Here is a 22,372-nt window from a genome sequence, read left to right on the forward strand (position 1 = left end):
GTCCTTCTCCTCTGTCCAAGGAAGCAGTCACTTTATTGTAATAAGTAAGTAGATTACTAAAACATGACCTCCTTTAGCAAATCTATGCTGTCCATCAAAGATTATACCATTGTTGTCAACCCAACTCTGGATCCTTATTTAACTTTAATTTAATTAAACTAAATACTGTAAGTTCTTTATACAGTTGGTATAACTCATGGTTGTATATGATCCTCCAGAGTCTATTAGCATTCACTGAACCAAATATTTTTCTAAGGATTTTCTTTTCAGAAGATGAAATCAAATCCTCTATTCTCACCACAAATATCCAGGTTTTGCATACATAGATAACAATTGAAAAAATGACTGATATATATATTTGTACTTTAATCTCCCAATGAATATCTTTTGACCTGAATACATATAAAAGAGAATAAAAAGCCTGATTACCCATCCTTATTTGATTCTGTGCTCTACCTGTACATTAGGTTGCTTGTAATAATTACTCTTAAATATTTAAATTGTTCCACTCTTTCTATTTCAAGGTTCCCAATTTTCGCACTTGTATCAGTTAAAAGCCTGGTAATTATTTAGGTTTTTTGTTGATTAATTTTAGCCCCAATCTCATGTGCTAATTTATCTGTTTCCAAATATATTTCTTCTGCTTTCTGTTTGGTTCTTCACATGATGTTAATGTCATCTGCATATAATACAGTCTTTACTGATTTATTTATTGAAGTGCTTTCAGTATGGCAGTGATCAGATAATGTATTTCATAGTTAAGTTGAAAGTACTTCAGCTAGACTATCTCCTTGTTTTAATCCATCAGTTATTGAAAAAGAATCTTAAATCATTTTATATTTTAACCTTGTTTCTGAATTTTCTTATCTGTCTTAATCTGGTATTCAAAAGTGTATCATAATCTCAGTGCCTCCATAACTCAGTCGGTATATATAGATGAAGCCTTTTGATTGGAAAGACCTGAATTCGATTCCAATCTAGGATGTGAAGAATTGTTATCAGGACTTTTAAGATGAAGTGATTTAGCCAGTTTCATATGGAGGTGGCAGGGTTTTCCTCCCAGAAACTCAGTTTTTGCATCAGGTAAACTTTCCCCATGAACATACATATCTACAGACATAAATACTTACTCTTTGAGGGATGCAGTAGAGAAATGGCAAGCCAGCTGCATTAAATTGGTTAAACCCCCTAATTATGAGTCTCAGACAGATGAGAAATGGGTGGATGGATCTCATATAATTTTTCTCTTTTAATGCTGTCATATGCTTGTTAAAAATCGACAAAAATCTGATTAATATTTATATCCAATTCTCAAACGTTCTACAGTACTCATTTAATAATATGTATCTGATCAGTTGTAGATTTCCCTTTCCTGAAACCTGTTTGGTAGACACCAATAACTTTAATTTGTTCTTCAAAATTGAAGTAAATACTTTGTATGTTGTACTTAACAGAGAAATACCTCTATAATTTTCACAAACCATTTTGTCATTCTGGACAGATTGGACCCTTTCTCCATTCTTCTAGCATTTGCTCTTTCAATTTGAATACTAGAGGGATAGAGCAGGTTCGAGGTTTAGAGGTGCAGGAGGAGAGAGAGTGTGTTCCACATACTGAGTACTCTGAATGTTAGTAAAACTGTGGGACTGGATGGTATTTCACCACGAGTTTTGAGAGAATGTGCTAAGGAACTGACAGTGCCTTTGACCTCACTTTTCAATGAAAGTCTGGCTGCAGGAAAGGTGCCCATGGAATGGAAGGAAGGTAAGATAGTGCCATTGCATAAGGGCGGTAGCAGACTGGAAGTGTCTAATTATAGGCCAGTTTGTGTGTCATCAGTAGTTAGTAGGATCTTGGAGAAAGTAGTGAGGGACCATATACAGCATTGCGCAGATGAGGGTAATGTTATCTGTGAGAGTCAACATGGATTTGTGAAGGAGCGCTCGTGTTTTAACAAATGATAACCTTTTATGATAAAGTTACAAGAGCATTAGATGAGGGAAAGGCATATACTGCCATTTTCCTAGACTTAGCAAAGGCATTTGACAGGGTGCCACATGATAAGCTGATATTAAGTTGCAGCACATGGGTCTGGATGTCAGATTGATTAACTGGATTCAGAATTGACTGTCTGATAGGTATCAGAGAGTTGTGTATGGTGGAGCAATATCAAAGAAGCAGAAGGTTACAAGTGGGGTTCTACATTGCTCAGTACTGGGACCTATATTGTTTAACCTTTATATCAATGACATTGTCCGTGGATTGCAACAGGTGATGCAAAGCTGGGAAGGGTTATTAGTAATAGTGCAGATGTGGTAGCCCTGCAAGAGGATTTGAATAAGCTAGATAGATGGGCAAATGAATGCGGGTATCAGTTTAATGCAGCAAAATGTAAGGTCTTGAGGTTGGACACATCGATAGGATGCTGCATACTCTATGGGAGGAGTTAAACTGGAGTAAGTAGGAGAGACAAGAGATCTGGGTTTGATGATTGATGGAAACCTGAAATTAGGGGACATATACAATGAAATGATAACCATTTTATCTCTGCAGGTCAGTGTCCTTCTCATTATTGCAGCAATCCTCTGTGCAAGACTCTGATCAGACCACACTTAGACTATTGTTCTCAGATCTGGTCCCCAGGATTTGAAGGGGATAAATTAACTGTGGAAAGGGTACAAAGGTGGGACTATAACCAGGGGCACGCCGGCCATATGTGCAATGTGTGTGCCGCACACAGGCGCCAGGATAGTAAAGGCGCCAAAGAGGAGGAAATACTTAAAAAAAAAACGTTTTTTTAAAGTGATATTTTTATTGGAGGGGGGGCGCCAACTAAAGTTTTGCACACAGGCGCCAGACACTACAGGCATGCTACTGGGTATAGGGGTGCCAACTAAAGTTTTGCACACAGGCGCCAGACACTACAGGCATGCTACTGGGTATAGGGGTGCCAACTAAAGTTTTGCACACAGGCGCCGGACACTACTGGCATGCCCCTGACTATAACAAAGATGGTGTCGGGACTGTACAATGTTAGTTATGAGGATCGGCTGAGGGACTGTGGACTGCGGAGTGGATGATATGATTGAGACTTGTAAACTATTGAGAGGTGGTTCTTTCGCCTGTTTGAACAGCAGGAAGGAGTCATGACAAGGGGCCATCCCTGAAAGTTATGAAAGGAAACTGTGAGAAAGAGGGTGAGGGAGTGGTTTTTTTGCATGGAGGATGGTTGAACCATGGAATGCATTGCCTGATGGAGTGGTGAGAGCAAGAATGGTCAATGCATTTAAGGAGTGGTATGATAGACTTTGTGTTTCCTAGGAGGCACCTCCCTCGATGAGTCTTGATAGACTTGTGTTTCTTAGAAAGGACCTCCCACGATGAGTCTTTTGACTCCATGGAGGCCTGAATAATAATAATAATATAGTTAAAATAAATGTGTATATTTTGTCTTTTAGTTTCTTTCCTCCTGTTTTCAATAACTCCACAGGAATTTTATCTATTCCTGGAGAGATCGATACCTTAATCAGTATACAATATCACTATACTCTTGCCTTGATATTTGCTCTACAGATTCTTCTACAGTAGTACAAGTAGTTGGTATGTAATTTTGAATTACAGAAGTATTGTTCCTATTCAGTAATTCATGGAAATATTCTCTCCATCTTTTTTTTTATTTCCCTTTGTTTGTTAATATGTTTCCTTGTATATATCTGCATATATCTAGCACAGGTTTGTATCCTTAATTTACTTAATTATGTTATATGCTTGTCTGAGATTACCTTTGCCTTTCATATCTTGTTCTCTTGTGCATATCATTTCATTAAGGGGTAGTCTTTTCTTTGCTTGACAAATTTTATTTGCCTCTTCTCTTCATTTTTTATATTTTCCTTCTTTAATCTTAGTTGATCTTGCAGTAAATTCTTTGTATAGTGCTTTATTTATTTTTATTATTGCTTGAGCACATTCTCAATCAGAACAATCTCTTAAATTTGCTTATTTTCATATCCTAGAGTTTCTTCTATATTATGTAGAATCCATTTTTTAATGTATGTCCAGCTTCTTTCTGTCTTGTTCTATACCGCGAGTTAAACTTTAGTGCTCCTTCATTTCGTTCTTGTTTTTTCACTGAGATTCTACACCAGTAGTTAATTTTGATCTGATAATGATCTGAATCACAACATGCTCCTCTACATGACCTTGCATCTGTGATATTTGATACAGATCTTTTATTATTATTATTATTACAAGAGATATCCAGGGACTCATCAAGGGGCCACATATCACTCATATCATACCTTCTCTTGAATTCATTTACACTGTCTGCAATCACAACTTCCAAAAGCAAACCATTCCAGTTACACACTGCTCCATGAGTGAAAAATCCCATTCTCTCTCCTGACTGCATTTATTCTCACCCTCCATGAATGTCTCTGTATCCCAAAGTGTAATGCTTTGCATTGATTAACAAACAGTCACCCCACTCATTTGTCCAAGGTAAAAGACAATTCAAATCTTCCTGTAGAGGATTAGCATCATCTCATCCTCTCTCTCTCTCTCTCTTTCATAAAATGAAAAATTCCATCTATTGGTATCCTGCACAACCCCTTTCAAAAGTTTGTAAGTCTATCATATTATTATTATTATTATTATTATTATTTGGTAACCTCCATGGAGTCAACAGACTCATTGTATTCCTGCATTCACAACGCACTAGGCAATGCATTCCACTCACTAACAACTCTCCACGTAAAAAATCTACTCCTCACTCCCTTCTTCACCACATCCCTACACAACTTCCAGGGATGGCCCCTCATTCTTCCCATCTTAACATCCATTCTTTTTATAATTTCTTCTGTATTAATCTGATAAAGTCCCTTAACTAACTTGAAGGTCTCTATCATATCTCCTCTTTTCCTCCTATCCACCAACCTCTGTAATCCAACATTCTCTCAAACACGCCTCATAACCAACACTCCAGCGTCCTGATATCACTTTGGTTATTTGTCTTTGGACCCTCTAGTGTATTTACATCACAATGAAAACTAGGTGACCAAATCTGAGCACAATAGTCCATATGTGGTCTGACCAATGCCTTATATAGATGCACCACCACCACCTCCTTATCCCTACATGTCAGTGTACTTTTTATCATAGCAGCAATATGATGTGCATTCTTTGCAACACATGCAACATGCCCTCGGAACTTCACTCCACCATCACTCCAAGATCCCAAATCTCATCTACTTCCTAAAGTACAGCTCCACCAATACAGCACGTATCTTTATATCTCTGTATCCCAAAGTGTAACACCTTGCATTTATTAACAAACTGTCACCCCACTCATTTGTCCAAGGTAAAAGCTAATTCAAATATTCCTGTAGAGAATTAGCATCAACACTACTCCTGATAATTCTACTAACTTTGCATCATCAGCAAACATTTGAAGATCCCCCAGTCAATCCACAAACTATATCAGTAACAAACAAGTTAAACAGCAGGGACCCAAGAACAGAACCCTGAGGTCATTCCTCTTTTTCCTGTCTGCTAGTATCTACTGTCCACAAATTCTCAATTTGTGTTTCCTTATAATCTACATTCCACAGTCCCGATATTATTGTTAACACACTCTCCTTTGCACCCTTTTTACTATATATCTGCATTATCTCAGAAACCAGGAGACAAGATCTGTGCACAGTGGTCTAGATGAGGTCATATAAAGAGGTCATATAAAATTTTGCCTTGTAAAGAGGCAAAATGACTTTCTTACTCTTACATATCATTTTTTGTTTCATCATTCCAGTTATCCTCTGAATCTTATTCAGAATCTTTGCTGAACTTCAATTTCCAAAAATTCCAAAATTCCTAGCCTGATCAGTTTCTTTTAGCATAATCCTACCACCAATATGATACACCATTGGATATCTCATTACGACAATGTACATAACTTTCCATTTATTAACATTGAACTGAGAGGCATTTTCACATGCACACGATTCCAGCTTATTCAACATTCTGCAAGTACTGCACGTCAGTTACATTCCTAATTCCCTGCCTATCATTGCATCATAAATAAATACAGGCAGTTCCAGACTTGTGTAAATTATCATGAAAGTTCTAGAAAATATTCAGTTATAAAAAATTTACTTCCCCCTTACATTATTTACACACCATCTAACAGAATAAGACAGACAGTCCATGTGGCACATGTATGTGCTTTCTTCACTCTTGATTTCAACCTGAAAGTGCTTTATTTTTAGTGTTTTAGTGCTGCATTATTTTTTTAGTGTTTGCATGGTATATATTTTGAGTATTTGCATGGATCCTAATCCTCACAGTTCTTAAAAAGTCCTGACAGACACTTTATAACATCCTTAGCTTGTTTTCAAGAGCTTTAATGAACAGAAAAAGCTGTTTTTAGTCATCTCTTGATAATTTCGTAAGGAAGATTGAATAGTCAAATTAAACATTTTTTTCTATTTTTTATGTTATTTATTCTGTATTATATTACCAATTATATATTTGGTGTAATCCTTTATTCAAGTGTAAGCAAACAGAGTTTGTGCCTGAAGTATTTTCAGGACTGGAGCAACTCGTGGTAAAGGTGGTATAAGTTCTGATCACTTGCCTTAGTATCCCATAATGCAAGGCACATATCCTTATGGGTATGTATAATGCTATGCATTATGGAAAGGGTCACTACCCACACCAGTTTCCACCTTTATTGGGGGTCTCGTCAGTGGGAACCAGATCCAGAGGTGCTGATACTAAGGTGGAAGTAATGCAGCAGTCATATCACCATATACCAGTTGTCAACACCTTATTATTAAAATTCTCTGGATTAGAGATAGTTGATGGAAGTAAGCAAACTGCTTACACTTGATAAAGGATTAAACCAAATATATAATTGGTAATATAGCTAAGTGAAAAAACTTCCATCAACTATCTCTTTTGCAGATCAGGAACGACCTGTATCTGTGTTTGTATGTATATATATATATATATATATGCAGATAGCCCTCATATAATGTGGATGTTAGGTTCCACAGAAATGCCACGTTATATAAATCACATTATGTGAGACTCAGATCACATAGAAAAGTAGGGTTATGTTCCGAAATCGTTTTTTTTTTTAATTATATAAACAACAATGACATATCCAAACAAAAATATTTTTATTTAATTCAGGTAATTCATGTAAGTTAAGAAAACATAAACTATGAAACAAAATACATAGTATAAATTTATAAAAATACAAATTGTATGTAAACTTTATTGCCCATATAATGCATAAATGTTTTAGGCAAAATAAAATAAAGTGCATCATTTAATCATAATCACTGTCTTCAAAACAAATATTTCTTAGATGGTCTTTATTTATGAGTGGCCGGGCGTTGTCATCACTTGAAATCTCTTGGACGTCATTTGTATAATTCTCATTGCATACTTTGGCTGGTTTAGTTATCAAGAAGTCAGTAATAAGACCTTGCTTACCACATGCTGCAATTTTTTATTAAGTTCATAATATGGAGCTAAACAAATATCCAATTGCCTCGTCAATTTCCCAGAGCACTCCATTGAGGGATCATTATCTGTAAAATAACTTCCTAACTTTCTTGCCAAGTTCAATCCTTCTGCTAATTTCTTTCAAGTAAATTCTTTAATGGATTCATCACAATCAGAATCTTCGGCAGAACTTTCCCCGCCATTTGATTCGACGTCATCTATTAACTGTACTACTTCCTCCTAATTTAAATCTATTTCCCCATCATTTAATTCACTAATTTCGTTTTCAACGATGTCACAAAAGTCCCCTATGTGGTCATTACTATAAAAATTGCAGTAACCCTTTATTCTGTAAACAATTGATGAACATGCGTGCTAAAAGATATTTCCCCTAATATGAATTCAGTACTTATAACTACATGCATGATATGCATGATATGGGCGGACCAAATTTAACGAAGATAAAATTTGATTTTTAAGTCGTGGTGAAAAATATATGAAAAGTATATGAATATATGAAATATATGAAAAATATATAAAGGATTACTATAATTTGTAGACTGTGTTTTTATCGAAACCACGTTGTATAAGTACAGCGTTGAACAAGAGTTACTACAATTTGTATTCTGTGTTATATTGAAACCGCATTGTATAAGTACCACGTTATATGAGGGTTACCTGTATGTATATATATATATATATATATATATATATATATAAAATGGTATATGGGAAATATGAGTCTGCAAGATTTAAGGTGACTAGTGGTGTACTTAAATCTTGCAGACTCATATTCCCCTACACCATTTCTTGATATCGTCAATCAGGTCATCCTCTTATACCAGTTAGTGTATCTATCTCTGAGAGCCAGATCTTGCTAAGACAACAAACTCAACCCCTTTGTTTCTTATACTTGTGGTATTTATGTATTGGAGACAACTTATTGTGTATAAACACAATAAGTTGTCTCCATGCTTTTTTGTATACTCTCCTCTTGTAGCCTGTATGACCCATGTTTCAAATTTGTCCCCTCTCTCTCTCTCTCCCTCATGACTTCTTTTTTTTTTTTAATCTAAGTATAAAAAAGAATATGTTTTTCATGATGTTAGCAAAGCATTTAGAAACAAGTTATTAATTGAAATGTATATTAAATTTTTATTGAATGGTAAACAGAAAAAAAGGGTTGAGTTACATATTTTGTCTTTACTTTACATACTTGGAAAAAAAAAATTTTTGTTAATTAGTCATTTCATTTTTTATGTTATTTAACATTGTCAAAAATGTTACTATTCTAAATTGTAGGGTCCACCAGGAGAAGTGGTAGAGGGGCTACCCGGACATCCCGGTCCACCAGGAGTTGGATTACCTGGTCCCCCTGGGCCACCCGGACCACCTGGACCCTCTTGGCTAGAAAGCAATTCTGTTGGAGGTAATAGAGGTATGAGTTTGTGTTTAGAAACAATAAAATATTTGTGTGATTTGCTTCCATAAGACAAAACAAAAATCACAGTAAGTACTTTTTCTAGCTACAAAAAAAAGTAATAATTCTTATATAGGGTTTATGAAGAACAGTTAATAGTGCTTCGAGGACATAAGATATAAGACATAAGGCATAGGACATAAGATAGACTTAAATACATAATTATTTTTAAAAACTAGGTATGTGGCATAAAAGAATATACTCTTTTAAAAAAATCTTAAGTTTTTTACAAACTTGGAAAAAGACCAGGTTCATGTTTTATTTATAATTGAAATGAACTGTATTAGGACGTTTTTCAGGTGGGGATAAGTTAGTCAGTTTTAGAGAGAAATGACAGGTATTTTCTCCATGAAAAGCCAACATGCACATGTGCTTTTCATCCCACAATGCTTCAGTAGAAGATGAAAATGATGAGGTTTATTTATGCATATAAAAAAAAGTGGAAATCTCCAAGTCTTATTATGACCTTTTTCAAGCGGGTATAAGATAGTTATGACAGGTATTTTTCTCCATGAAAATCCAACATACAGCATTTGCTTTTCATCCCACAATGCATCAGCAAAAGATGAAAATGATGAGGTTTATTTATGCACATAAAAAAAAGTGGAAATCTCCACGTCTTCTAAGTAAATGTATGCCTGTCTGTATTTCTTCTGTAGTTGTTAAGATTTTTGAGAAAGAATTCATATACAGAATTGGACAGATGAAGCAATATTATTTATGCAGGCCAGCATGAATCTCTTAAAGGGTAATCTTGCTTTAGTTATCTGGTTACCTTTCACAATAGAGCAACAAGAGCAGTAGTGAGGGTAAGGCATACACTATCATCTGTCATTTTTTTTGGATTTTTCAAAGATATGATCTGACATTATGATATGTCATGGTGCCACATGTCAGGTTGGTTTTTAGGTTGCAACATATGGGTTTGGATATAAGGTTAAGAATGGGTTGGAATTATAGATATCAAAGCGTTGTATATGAGAGAGCAATATCAAGGGGGGGGGGGGGTAGGAAGGTTCCAAGTGGTTCCATAGGATTTCGGTACCAGGACCATTACAGTTCAATCTTTATTGTCAATAATATTGTCACAGAACTATGTGGAGATATTCAGTTGTTTTCAGATGATGTGAAGCTTGGGAGGATTATTAGTAATAGGGCTGATGTTCTGTCTCTTTAAGAAGATTTGAATGAGCTGGAAAAGTGATGTCAGTTTAATGTAGTTCATAAAGGTAAGATTTTAAAATTTGTGATCCACAAATGGGATGATTCATATTCACTTGGTGGAGTTATACTGGAGGAAGGAGAATGGGAGTTTAAGGCATTCACTCGGAATGCACACAAGCACTACGAGTTATTTAATTGAGTGATAACTATGAAAAATCCATATTCATAGTAAAGAAGTCTAATTAAAAGTATGAATTATATACAAATAATTTGGTTTATGTCTCATAAATCATCACTGTGAATGCATGAATACAGAAAATTCAAAAATAATAATCTTAGCTCTTGGAGAATGATATCTTTTCATGTGTAGTTGTAAGATCACCAGGTTAAAAATTATCAGTCTATTTATGATAAATAAAATGGGCTATTCATCCTTTTCTTGTTTGCTGGTCTTATTTTATGCATCATTATCAACACCATTCTTTTACTGCATGTTCTTAGCACAATCAAGTTTTGCTCCAAATATTTTTGTGATTCTTGCCTTCCAAAAATATACAACCAGGTATGTTTTTTAAATTCCTCTTAGGTATTAATGAAAATGTTATATTAGTCTTTTAACTTAGCCTCTGGTCGGAAATATGGAGTAATCTGAAAGGTTCTCGGCCTCCATTGCTCTGCTGTTTTTATATTAATGAACAGCTACTGGATTTTCTTCCACATAATACCATAATGACTACAATCTCTATAAGCATCAGTCAGAGACTGTTGCAAGTAAACTAATGTTGAAGATACTTCATGCACAAACTGTTTGCATACACTTTAGTCAAGGATTAAAACAAGAATATCATTTCCTGTCAAGTATAATATTCTTTGTAACAACGGGGAAAAGAGAATGTTATTATTATTATTATTATTATTATCCAAGCTCTCATGGAGTCAAAGACTCATTTGGGAGATCCTTTTATCACACACACAGCTCATCATACCGTGCTTTGAACACATTCAAACTCCCTGCAGACACCACCCTCTCAGGCAAAGCATTCCAATCATTTACAACTCTGCACGAAAAAAACCTGCCTCTCACTCCCTTACTCACACCTTCTTTATACAGTTTCCAGGGATGACCTCTGGTTCTCCCCCGATCTCCCACTATTTTCTGTAGAACTTCTCCAGCATTGATCCTATAACAACCCCTTACCAACTTGTAGGTCTCTATCATATCTTCCCTCTTCCTCCTGTCCACCAGACTCTGCAAATTGTATCCCCTCAATCTTTCCTCATACTCAACATTCCGGAGGTCAGAAACTACCTTAGTCAGTCGCCTTTGGAACCTTTTCAACATCTCTTCAATCCTTCTGAAAACCAGGTGACCAAATCTGGGCACAATACTCAATGTGTGGCCTAATCAAAGCCTTATACAACGGAACAAGAATCTCCCTAGTTCTACACGTAGTGTCCTTCGCATCATTCTGTTATGTCTTGGCTTTTATGTGGTCTGTGGTCTGTGTGACTATATGACTGCCTTATTGTTATATCTCTAACTGTCTTTACTTTAACTTTACAGTTAACATTCATTTTTTTTTATCACTTAACATCAGATATTCGTTTGCCGACAAATTTGTATTGATTAAAGACTGCGCCAGCCGGCAACTAAACTCTGATACAATATCCAAGAGTACTTAAAGAAAATGTAGGGATCATGAGGCATGCAGTCGTGGTCCCGATTCTTATATCACTATTGGTTTCCCCCTTAATGCTCGGTATGTAAGTTTTCAAACGGTAGCTCAATCCGCAGAAAGCATGACAAACTCATTTGATTGTATATAAAGAAACACATTTATTATGGTACAGACAAGTACACATGTTGATTAAATCCTTAATCTTAAAAGAGTCTGGGTTCCCTTTACTTAATTAATCACATCCAAAACTTCTATATTATAGTCCCTTACTTGACATAAATTTCTCACTTCTATACATACATCTATTCTCAGACTCTTATAACTAAGTTACCTAATATTATCACACATGTAATATTGCATAGATACACAAGACAACTCAAGAATTCTGACATGAACTTCTCTAGGGTAATACTTCTTATTCTTACTTAATCCTCCCTCCAAAATTTTAGCTAATATTTAATTACGTTCTGACCATATAACATTACTGTTCCTAAACTACACAAACAGTTCGGACCTCGACCTCCTGTTTCGCCTGGAGCCTAATATGCTTTCCTCTCAACCGCAGACAAAAGTGTCCAAATCGCAGCCTGTTCTTATAGCACTACATGGAAATAGCATGTTTCCTTAACTTCTGCTTCCTTACTCCACGGTTACTTTAATCCAACATTTAACATAAGAAAATCTTACGCTTACCGTTCTTGCCTTGAACTGGATATTCTGGTCTGCTTACAGTATCTTCACTGATGGCAGCCTTGCTATTCCTTTGTTTCCATACGAACCGAAAACACTCATACACAGATTTGAACACTGACATTGATCTCATCAGTGGCTCTTTCTTCTTATGGATCTGAATACATTGTAGTTGCAGCCTTGGCCCACGTAGCATACATAGCAAGGGAGGATTCTTGCTACACGTGGTGTCAAGCTCTACACAGCTCTCCGACAGGAAACTAGGTGCCGACGAAACCCGGAGACAAGAAACAAGAGAGCGATTCGAATCCCCGCCGAAACCTTTATACCTCAAAACAGCTCCCTCGCTCGGCAGTGTCGTCACGCATACAGCGACTGCCGATTGGACGCCGTGGTCACGGACTGTTTTTACATGGCTTAAAACATGCTCTAGCTTATACATATTTACTTGGTAATTTACACATGATTTTATATTCTAATTTATTTACAACTATTCTCTATTAAACTCATGGGCTATTTTAACATTGTTCAGAGCTTACACACTTGGATATTTACATGTTCTTGGGACATTAGTCGGTACATTTCCCATCCGGAGGCATAAGCATGTCCTTATCCACTCCTTCTGAGATAACTTAATGTTGGGTGGGAAAAAAAGTGACTCATCATTTTTTTTTCCGACACAACAATTCCCAGAAACCTTTGTGTTGTCTTCACAATTTTGGCTATGTGTCCCCTAAATTTCAGATCCTTATCCACTATCACCCTCAGATCTCTTATTTCTTCCACCTCCAACAATGTATCCTCACCAAGCATAAATTCTGCATCCCATCTTTGTTTTCCAAATTTTAAAATCTTACATTTTGCAACATTGAACTCACATCCCCATTTCCATGCCCAATCACTCAATTTATTCAAGTCTTCCTGTAAGGTCACAACATCCTCACTACTCTTCATGATTCGTCCCAACTTTGCATCATCTGCAAACAACCGAATATCTCCATCCAAATCTTCACCTATATCATTAACATACAAGTTAAATAGTAATGGCCCTAAAACAGATTCAGATCCAGAAATTCAGATGTTGCATCTGAATTTCATAAAACAATATATTATGTGTAAGAATGATTAAAATGAATGTTTATTTTAAATCAGTGTGTTTAAAGAACTGTTGAGAGCTCTTAGACTAGTGCTCTCAGAGACATCTTTTTATAGATAAATAAATTATAATTATTTATTTAGATTGGTGATTATGCGACATAAACCAAATTATCTGTCTATAATTCATTATTCTAAAATTTGCAGTCAAATTTTACTCATAACTATTGTCTACAATAACTAATAGCTCGAAAAGCAGTTTCACCAAACACATTTTATTTTTTTATAAAATTTTATAAAATTACATTTAGTCTGAAAGGTTCTCGCCTAACAATGAAAAGACGAATTTATAATTTCAAAATCATTTTTATTTTTCAACATAATTTTCCTTAACACTAATACATTTATTCCAGCAATGCTCCTGCACCATTATCCCATCCCTGTAGTGGTTCTCAGTAAGATCTGCAAAATAGCTGTCTACATCTGCAATCACCTCTTGATTCGAAGAAAAATGCTGACCAGCGAGGAAGAGTTTTAGTTTTGAGAAGAGATAGAAGTCAGAGGGAGCCAAATCTGGGGAATAGGGTGGATGTTTCAACAATTCATAGTGCAGATCCCTTAATTTTCCCATTGCCAAAACACCTTTGTGGGCAGGTGCATTGTTCTGATGAAAGGTGATTTTTTTCTTATGCAAACTGGGTCTTTTCTAACGAATTTTTTCATCTAGTCTGGTTAAAAGATTCGAATAATATTCCCTGGTTATTGTTTTACCTTTTTCAAGATAATTAATAAAAAAATGCCTTTAGCATCCCAAAACACCAATGCCATGACCTTTCCTACTGATGGAACCAACTTTGTCTTCTCTAGTGCTGAACAGTCGGCTTCTGTCCACTGTTTTGACTGCTGTTTGGATTCTGGTGTGTAATGGTGAATCCAAGACTCATTCATAGTAATAAATCGATGCACAATTCAGTTTTATTCTTGTTAAAACGCTCCAAGCACTGTTCAGAGATTTTCATGCAGGTGCATTTTTGATCTGCTGTGAGCAAGCACAGCACCCATCTTGCGCAAAGCTTTTTCATTTGCAATTCTTCATGTAAAATATATCCTACACGTTCTTTTGAAATGCCTGTAGTCTTAGCATTTTCATGCACTTTTACTCACTGGTCATCCAATACCATATCTTGCACTTGATCAATGATTTCTGGTGTTGTTACACTTTTTGGACGTCCTTCGCAGATTATCTTCAAGGCTGGTATGGCCACGTTTAAACTCAGCAGCCCATTTCTTAATTATTGAGAACAAAGGAGAAAAGTGCCCATAAACTTTTATGAACTTTGAATGAATTTCTTTTGGTGTTAAACCTTCTTTTACAAAGAATTTTATAGCCACACGATACTCAATTTTATCCATTTCAAGGGATACAGAAACACTTTTGCTTCAGACAGCTGTATAAAACAAACTACTTGATAGAATGACTTGCAATTTCACATGGATGCTTATGACAGATGTACCAACCTAGAAAAAAAAAAAAATCTTGCCTGTAGTGTTGCCATCTATTGTCAAGGCCGAGAACTTTTCAGACTACCCTCATATTTGTCGAGTAAAACATATGATACTAATAAGTAATGTTTTGATATAAAATGAAAAGGAAATTAGATTTTTTTTTATACCAGGTAGTACTGTGATTTCTTTTGTATGTTACCTCTGATAGTATGGTTGAATTATTCAGTTTAATACAGATTAAAACACTGCCGGTTATAAACTACTTTAATATGCACTTTAAAAAACATACCAAACAAAAAAAATCAAGATATTTAAATTATTTTTAATGAAGTCCAATGTACTGCATAAGTAGAAATCCATTTCTTAATCCATTTTTGTTGTCATTTTTACATGTACCTTATTTTTTGTATTATCTATTTTTTGTCACCAGTGTTTGTCCTCCTTTCCATGGATGATTGAGTATTCAGTTGTGCTACTAATTTTTGCACAAATAAGTCAATAATCAATATAATTTAAAATTTTGTAAATTAGAAATTTTATTTACTAGTGGTTCTTTGGTTTGAAAATTGCTTCATTCTGTGAGCCTTATTCCATCTACTGGCATAATTATTGCTACATAAAACATTAGTTTTAAATTCTTTTACAAGCTTTCCGTGGAATAAAAGGAATACGAGCATTATTGAGAGCCAAAGGTAAGTATTCAGTTTTTGAAGATGCAAATTATTACATGTGTACACTTAGCATAGTTTGCTCAGAAATATATATAAGAATACATAATACTGTTAGTTGTTTAGTTTAAGTTATCGAACTGAAATGGATTATCAGGTTTTCTAGCCCTGCACATTCAATGAAGTTATTAACAATCTCTTAAGTTGATTTATTTTTTATAATAGTATCCCAGATCCAAATCTGTGATATTAACTGAAAAGTGAATAAACCACTCTGATATCCACATAGACAACAACAAAATCATCATTATCATGCTTGTTAAGGATTTAGGCCTAGAGTGGCTTGTTCCGGCCTTAGAAGTCATCGTTGAATCTCTTAAGAGGATGTCCTGCTTTTCTTTTTCCTAGTGGTTTGTAATTTAAGGCTTGTTTTGGTAATCTTTCTGTTTTCATTCTTTCAATGTGTTCCATCCATTTATGTTTATATATTTTTTAATTTTTTCTATCCTGGTTTAATTCTTCATAATTGCTTCGTTTCTTTTGTGATCGAATAGAGTATACTTTGCAGTTTTTCTCATAAACTTCATTTTAGCTATTATTAATCTTTTTTGCATTATTTTTAATTTGTCTTTTTGTTTTATTGTCCAGATTTCATTCCCATACAATAGGACTGGTAAGGCTAATGTATTGTACTTTTGTGATTATTATTATTATTATTATTATTATTATTATTATTATTATTATTATTATTACCCAAGACCCCATGGAGTCAAAGACTCATCTGGGAGGTCGTTTGTCTACTTTTAGTCTAGTTTGTTGTTGAACTAGGTTTGGTTTAAATATAGAGTTAATTGCACCTGTTATTTTTAAATATTTTGCAATTCTTAGGTTTATATCTTTTTCATTTTCATGTGTAATCATACATCCTAGGTAGTTAAATGAATTCACCTGTTCTAAAATCTTGTTATCTATTACTATTTTAGTTCTTACTGGATCTTTTCCTTTAAAAGCCATCATTTTTTATTTTTTGTTGATATTATCATTCCATAATCATAAAGAAATTTAAAATACTTTCTGTAAGTTATCTTCAGAATTTGTAATTATTATTTGGTCATCCACAAAAAGGAGAGACAACAACATAACTTATTAACAACAATAAAATAAATAAAATTCCTGTGTATCTCAGTGGAAGTGGCACTTGCATCCTCTGTTGTAGGTTGCCCAAAGATAGACTTAAGTTCAAGTCTAGCCACTGGCTGGAGGAACTTTTTCTAAGCCTTTCTTCGACCAGTTCCCGAGTTAGTCGATCTCTGGCATGGACAAGTTGGTTTTTATCCCATAAACTCGACCATAGAATCCACATTATTTCATATAGTAACATATCCTGTTAGGGTTATGTACCAAGAGATGGCAGCACTTGTTTGCCTGTCTTTATAATTAGTGATAGCCATGAGCCAGCTATCTCTGATTGGTTACTGGTGGAGATTGACCTGCTCATTCAGTCTCCAAAAGCTAGATAGGGTTAAAAAGGCTTCACCTACTCCCTATAAAGGAATAAAAGGCATTAGCTAATTATGTATTTTTATTATTAAAATAAATAAATAAATAAATAAAATATATATATATATATATATATATATATATCATTCATTCTTGTGAATATGTGTGTCTAATAAACTTATTAACATTCTAGTATCATTCTAATATTCCTCAGTTTCGACTATGTATAACTAATGCTATTACCGTATTGAATGAATTATATATTCCTCTTACTAGAGAAAAATTAGGACTGTGTAGAGTGGAACAAGCAGTAATGAAAACATGGATTAGAATGGGGGATTGGTTGGCATCAAAGGAAATAAGGAAATTTATATTGGTCAGCGGTCAGTCAGTTTTGTTCATTATCATAACTAATTGGAATAAGATAATTAGAATAAGTGAAACTTGGTTGTGTGAGGAGGATGTGATGTCAGGAATAGAAATGGAAGGATAGGAATGTGAAAAGTGGAGGAGGAGGAGGAGTGCCGTTAATGATTGCAGAGGAATTGTGTCCACAAAGTGTGGAAGTTAATAGTGCATGCACAGATTTTGAATCTATGTGGTGTGAAGTTGAAATTAACAGGCTGGTATATCTGATAAGATGTTAATATAGGCCAGGGAATGTAGAGAATATTGATTGTGAAATGTTTAAGCAAATTTCATTCACATGTAAATAAAATGATCCTGACAAAAGACTTTAATTACAGGAATATAGAATGGAAGCAGGAGATAGTGTATGCAAACAAGGAGAGTGAGTTTGTTGAGTTTCTGAGATATATCTTTGGCAGCATGTTACTGAAGCAACTAAAGGCTTTAATATTTTGGATTTGGTGATAACGTCACAAGATGTAGTTGTTAATGACACTGCTTCCATTTGGTGACAGTGATCATGAGGTACTTGTTTAGGAAGTGGTGAAACAAGAAAAGGTTACTGCCAAAAATGAATGTATGTGGAAGTATAAAGCAGGTGATTATAGGAAGCTCTGTAGTCAGTTAGCAGCAGTATGTTGGGTAGATGAGGCTGATTAGAAAAGATACTGACAGTGTATGGAAATTTACAAGACAGTTTCTGACATAAGCAATGTATAATTGCATACAAAAGGATTAAGAGAGTAAATAGAGTAAGAGTGAAATCATGAAAGCTGTGTTGGAAAAGAAAATTCTATGGAGGAAATCTTTGTATAAGACAGTTGGTGGTGATCAGATCCATGAAGAGTATAAAGGGCAGGCTAGGAAAGTAATGAGCATGGTAAAGAAAGAAAAGATGCATTATGAGAGGAGATTGGCTCGTCAGGCCAAGGTTATTTTTATGCTATATGGCAAGCAAGAGAAAGAATAATTATGGCAGCTTGATACTGGTGGATAGTCATGGCAGCAGAATAACAGTTGCAAGTTGGATATAGTGGAATTATTGAACAAGCACTTTATCAATGTATATCATACTGGTGTAAATGATGCAGTGCAATATATAGAAGGGGGGCAAGTGTTAGGAAAATTGGAAGTGAAAGAATCAGAAGTGTATCAGGTGTTGGGTGAGTTAGATGTTAATAAGGCTGTGGGAAAGGAAATCATAATATATCACCATGGAAAGGAAAAAAATATATCACCACGTATTCTTAAGGATTGTGCACTACAGTTAGCTATGCCCTTGACTTGGTTATTTAATGAGTCTTGCAGTGGGTAGAGTTTCAAAGGAGTGGACAGAAGGCAAAAATAGTACCGAACCACAAACATAGTTCTAAGATAGAAGTTTCCAATTATAGACCAGTCTGTATAACTGCAGTTGTAGTTAAGGTGTTGGAAAGATTGGTTAGGAATAGAATACAGGATTGGGTTGATTGATGGACATAGCATCCTTTATGATGGTTAGCATGGATTTGTAAAGAATAGGCCTTGTTTTAGCAGTTTACTTGCAGTTATAATAAGGTAACAGGTGTGTCTGATAAGGGAAAATCATATATAATGATATTCTTGGACTTTGCAAAAATGTTTGATAGATCACAACATGATAAGTTGGTGTACAAGCTGCAGAGGATGGGAATAGATAGTATATTAGTTAGATGGGTTAGAGATTGGCTCTCTGAATGATATCAGAAAGTTGTGTATGATGGAGCAGTATCTCAAAAAAAGAATGGTAACTAGTTGCATGCCCCAGGGTGGGCCCCTGATGTTTAACTTGTTTGTAAACAATATATCATGTAGACTGACTGGGGATCTTCAGTTGTTTGCTGATGATGATGATTCAAAGTTGGGGAGAATTATAAGTAGCATTACTAATGTTAAGTTGATTAATTTCAACAGTATAGATGAGAACACAAACTGATAAGAAAATAACTATTTATTAACTTATTGCTGATATTTCGCTGATATTCTCTCCAGCATCTTCAGAGCACAAAAAGAGTTTGTCACAGTACGCGAGACAACCACAATCCGGTATAACAATGGGCCTAGTTTGAACAATTGTCAGGTGCAACACAAAGACTAAAGTCCTAATTATGTGCCATCTATGTTGAAAAAAAAAAACAGAGAGAGAAAGCAGGTATTAATTTGTTCTTAAGATGATCATTTCCCAAATCTTTGGCAAATTTATACAGCCACTTGTTGAGGTTTGGAGTATGTTTTCAAGGCTTCTGTTGATTCCAGGAACAACCTCTCTGACTTGTAAATGCTTCTGTGCAGCACTTTTGTTTTTTTTCAATTGATCCTGTGTGCAAGGATATCTAAAGTATGGTCCTCTAGACCTGACTTGTCATAGCAATATTGCTGGATATATTTTTTATGTTCACTGAGGCAGATGTTCACAGTCCTTCTTGTCTGTCCATAGTAGGCTGAATGACACGAACAGGACACTTCATAGACTACTGGGAGTGATAAAGGAAAGATTCTGTCCTTGGGTGAATGGATGAGAGTTGCCAATTTCACATACAGTTTAAATACAGTGTGTAGTTGGTGTTTATAGGACATATTGCAAGTGTTGCAAAGACTGCACATTGTAGTGCTGCTATGATAAGAAGTACTCTAACATGTAGGGGTAAGGAAGTGGTTGTGCCACTGTATAAAGCACTGGTTAGACCACACTTGGACTGTTGTGCTCACACTTGGTCACCTGGTTTTCAGTGTGATTTGGAAACATTGGAGAGGGTCCAGAGATGAGTGATTAAGACAATATCAGGACTTTGGAATGCTAGCTATGGAGAGAGAGGGAGGGGGGGGGGGAGGTATTTGTGGATTGCAGTTTGGTGGATAGGAGGAAAAGAGGTGATATGATAGAGACATTAAGTTAGTGAGAGGATTTTATCAGATTAATCCAGGTCAAATTATAAAAAGAGTAGAAGGAGAAAGGGGAAAATCCAGAGACTATCCCTGGAAGTTATAAGAATGTAGTGAAGAGGGGTGTGAGGAGTAGATTTTTTACATAGAAAATTGTCAGTGAATGGAATGCATTACCAGAATACATTGTTAATGCAAGGAGTGTTGAGGATTCTAAGATTTGGTATGATGCCAGCAAAGGTTGGTCAATTGGTAGAGCCTCTGCTACTAATGGCTGATGCAAAAAGTTAAGCAAGTTTGAGTGTGGTTAGTAGTTGGAAGGGGTTAAATTGTTCGATACTGTTGGCAGACTCTCCCTCGATGAATCTTTGGACCCTCTGGAGGTGTCACATAATAATAATAATAATAATAATAAATACTGGTGGGCTTTAGATGCCATTGATGTAGTTGCGGTTCGTTGTAGTTGGTAGATTGAGTGGTGGAGACGGAGATGTAGAGCAGGTGCCCTCTCTCTATGAGTCTTTCGACTCCCTGAAGGTGTCATGTAATAATAATAATAAATATGTTGTCAGTTGAATGAACCTCCCACCATGAGTCTGCTGACTCCATGGAGGGTGCAATAATAATAATTAGTACAGTGAGTGCTGACCAAAGTAAGTTTTGGAATTGCTCACTTACTTAACCAGTACAGTAATAACATTAAATAAGTATTCCCCTAGATTTATTCTTATTTCATGAATATAATGGAATAAGAATAAATCTAGGGGAAAAAAATTGCTGAAATAATAAGAGAGGCACAGAAAAAGGAGAAATGAAAAAATATGCAAAATATATTTTATGTAATTAAAAGATTACCCCAGTGATATTTGGGGGGGGGGGATAATTCCAGTGATTAAAGAATATGAAAAGTAACTGATGTATAGATTCAGTGGACACAAAGTAACTGAAATCCAAGTAGAACCATTTTACTTATTAACTCTTCACATAATATGCAATAATACATTTTAAAAGACAGTATGTTTTGTACTGTTTTGAGAAGATCAGAGAAAATCTTACCATTAACAATTGAGAGTGATTATTTACTTATTGAAACCTCAACAGTGTGATTTTGGATTCATCATCTACAGAGCAAATAGAAGGATTCTTTTGCAATAAACCTGCACATTCTTTAATGTTGTTGTTTTTTTTTTTATTTCTCAGAAGAAAGAAGATTCCAGCTTTTTATTATTATTATTTTTTTTTTTTTTTTAGAAATTTATGAAAAAAAAAAAAACTTTGCAGAGGTTTTAATGAGCCAGCTCCAAAGGGGTGGGGAACTTTTTCAGTTGAGCATGCTGATATAAAGTATTCTTTATCCATTGTTACATCTGGATTATATGAGTTTCTAAAGCATCCTGATCAAGATTACTGCAGAATCAACATGGAAAATTTGTAGAATTAGGCATTACTCACCAGTATAAAGAAAGGATGAATAAAAAGGGATTTTTGGATTGAAGTTATTAATGTTATTAGTTACTTGTTACACCTGAGATTCTTTACATGACCCTCTGACTGCATTACTCTGCTTAGGAATTATGCCAAACATTTTAACATTTTTTGTTTTCCCTTGATGAGCACACAATATCTCTGTCAAACAAGTAGACTTGGTCCTTCCTTTGATTGGAAGGGCCAAGTTTGAATTCTGTCTGAGACATGAGGAATTATTTTTTTTTAAGGACTTTTCAATTGAAAGTGGGTTTTATATGTGTAGTTGGCAGAATTATTTCTCTTGGGAA

At 35.1% G+C, this 22,372-nt stretch overlaps 1 protein-coding gene across 1 annotated transcript in view; it reads left to right on the plus strand.

Annotated features, from left to right (window-relative positions):
• The window catches only part of Mp (collagen XV/XVIII-type protein multiplexin), a 339,834-nt gene that overhangs the window by 277,235 nt on the left and 40,227 nt on the right, over positions 1 to 22,372 (plus strand). The window contains exon 20 of the mRNA XM_090402408.1: positions 8,809 to 8,944. Coding sequence (XP_090258534.1) covers positions 8,809 to 8,944 — 136 coding nt within the window. The remainder of the gene's footprint in view (positions 1 to 8,808; positions 8,945 to 22,372) is intronic.

This window comes from Typopeltis vanoorti, chromosome 2 (genome assembly GCF_054136105.1).
Source record: "Typopeltis vanoorti isolate ZY-2024b chromosome 2, IOZ_Tvanoo_1.0, whole genome shotgun sequence".
Classification (NCBI taxonomy): Eukaryota; Metazoa; Arthropoda; class Arachnida; order Uropygi; family Thelyphonidae; genus Typopeltis; species Typopeltis vanoorti.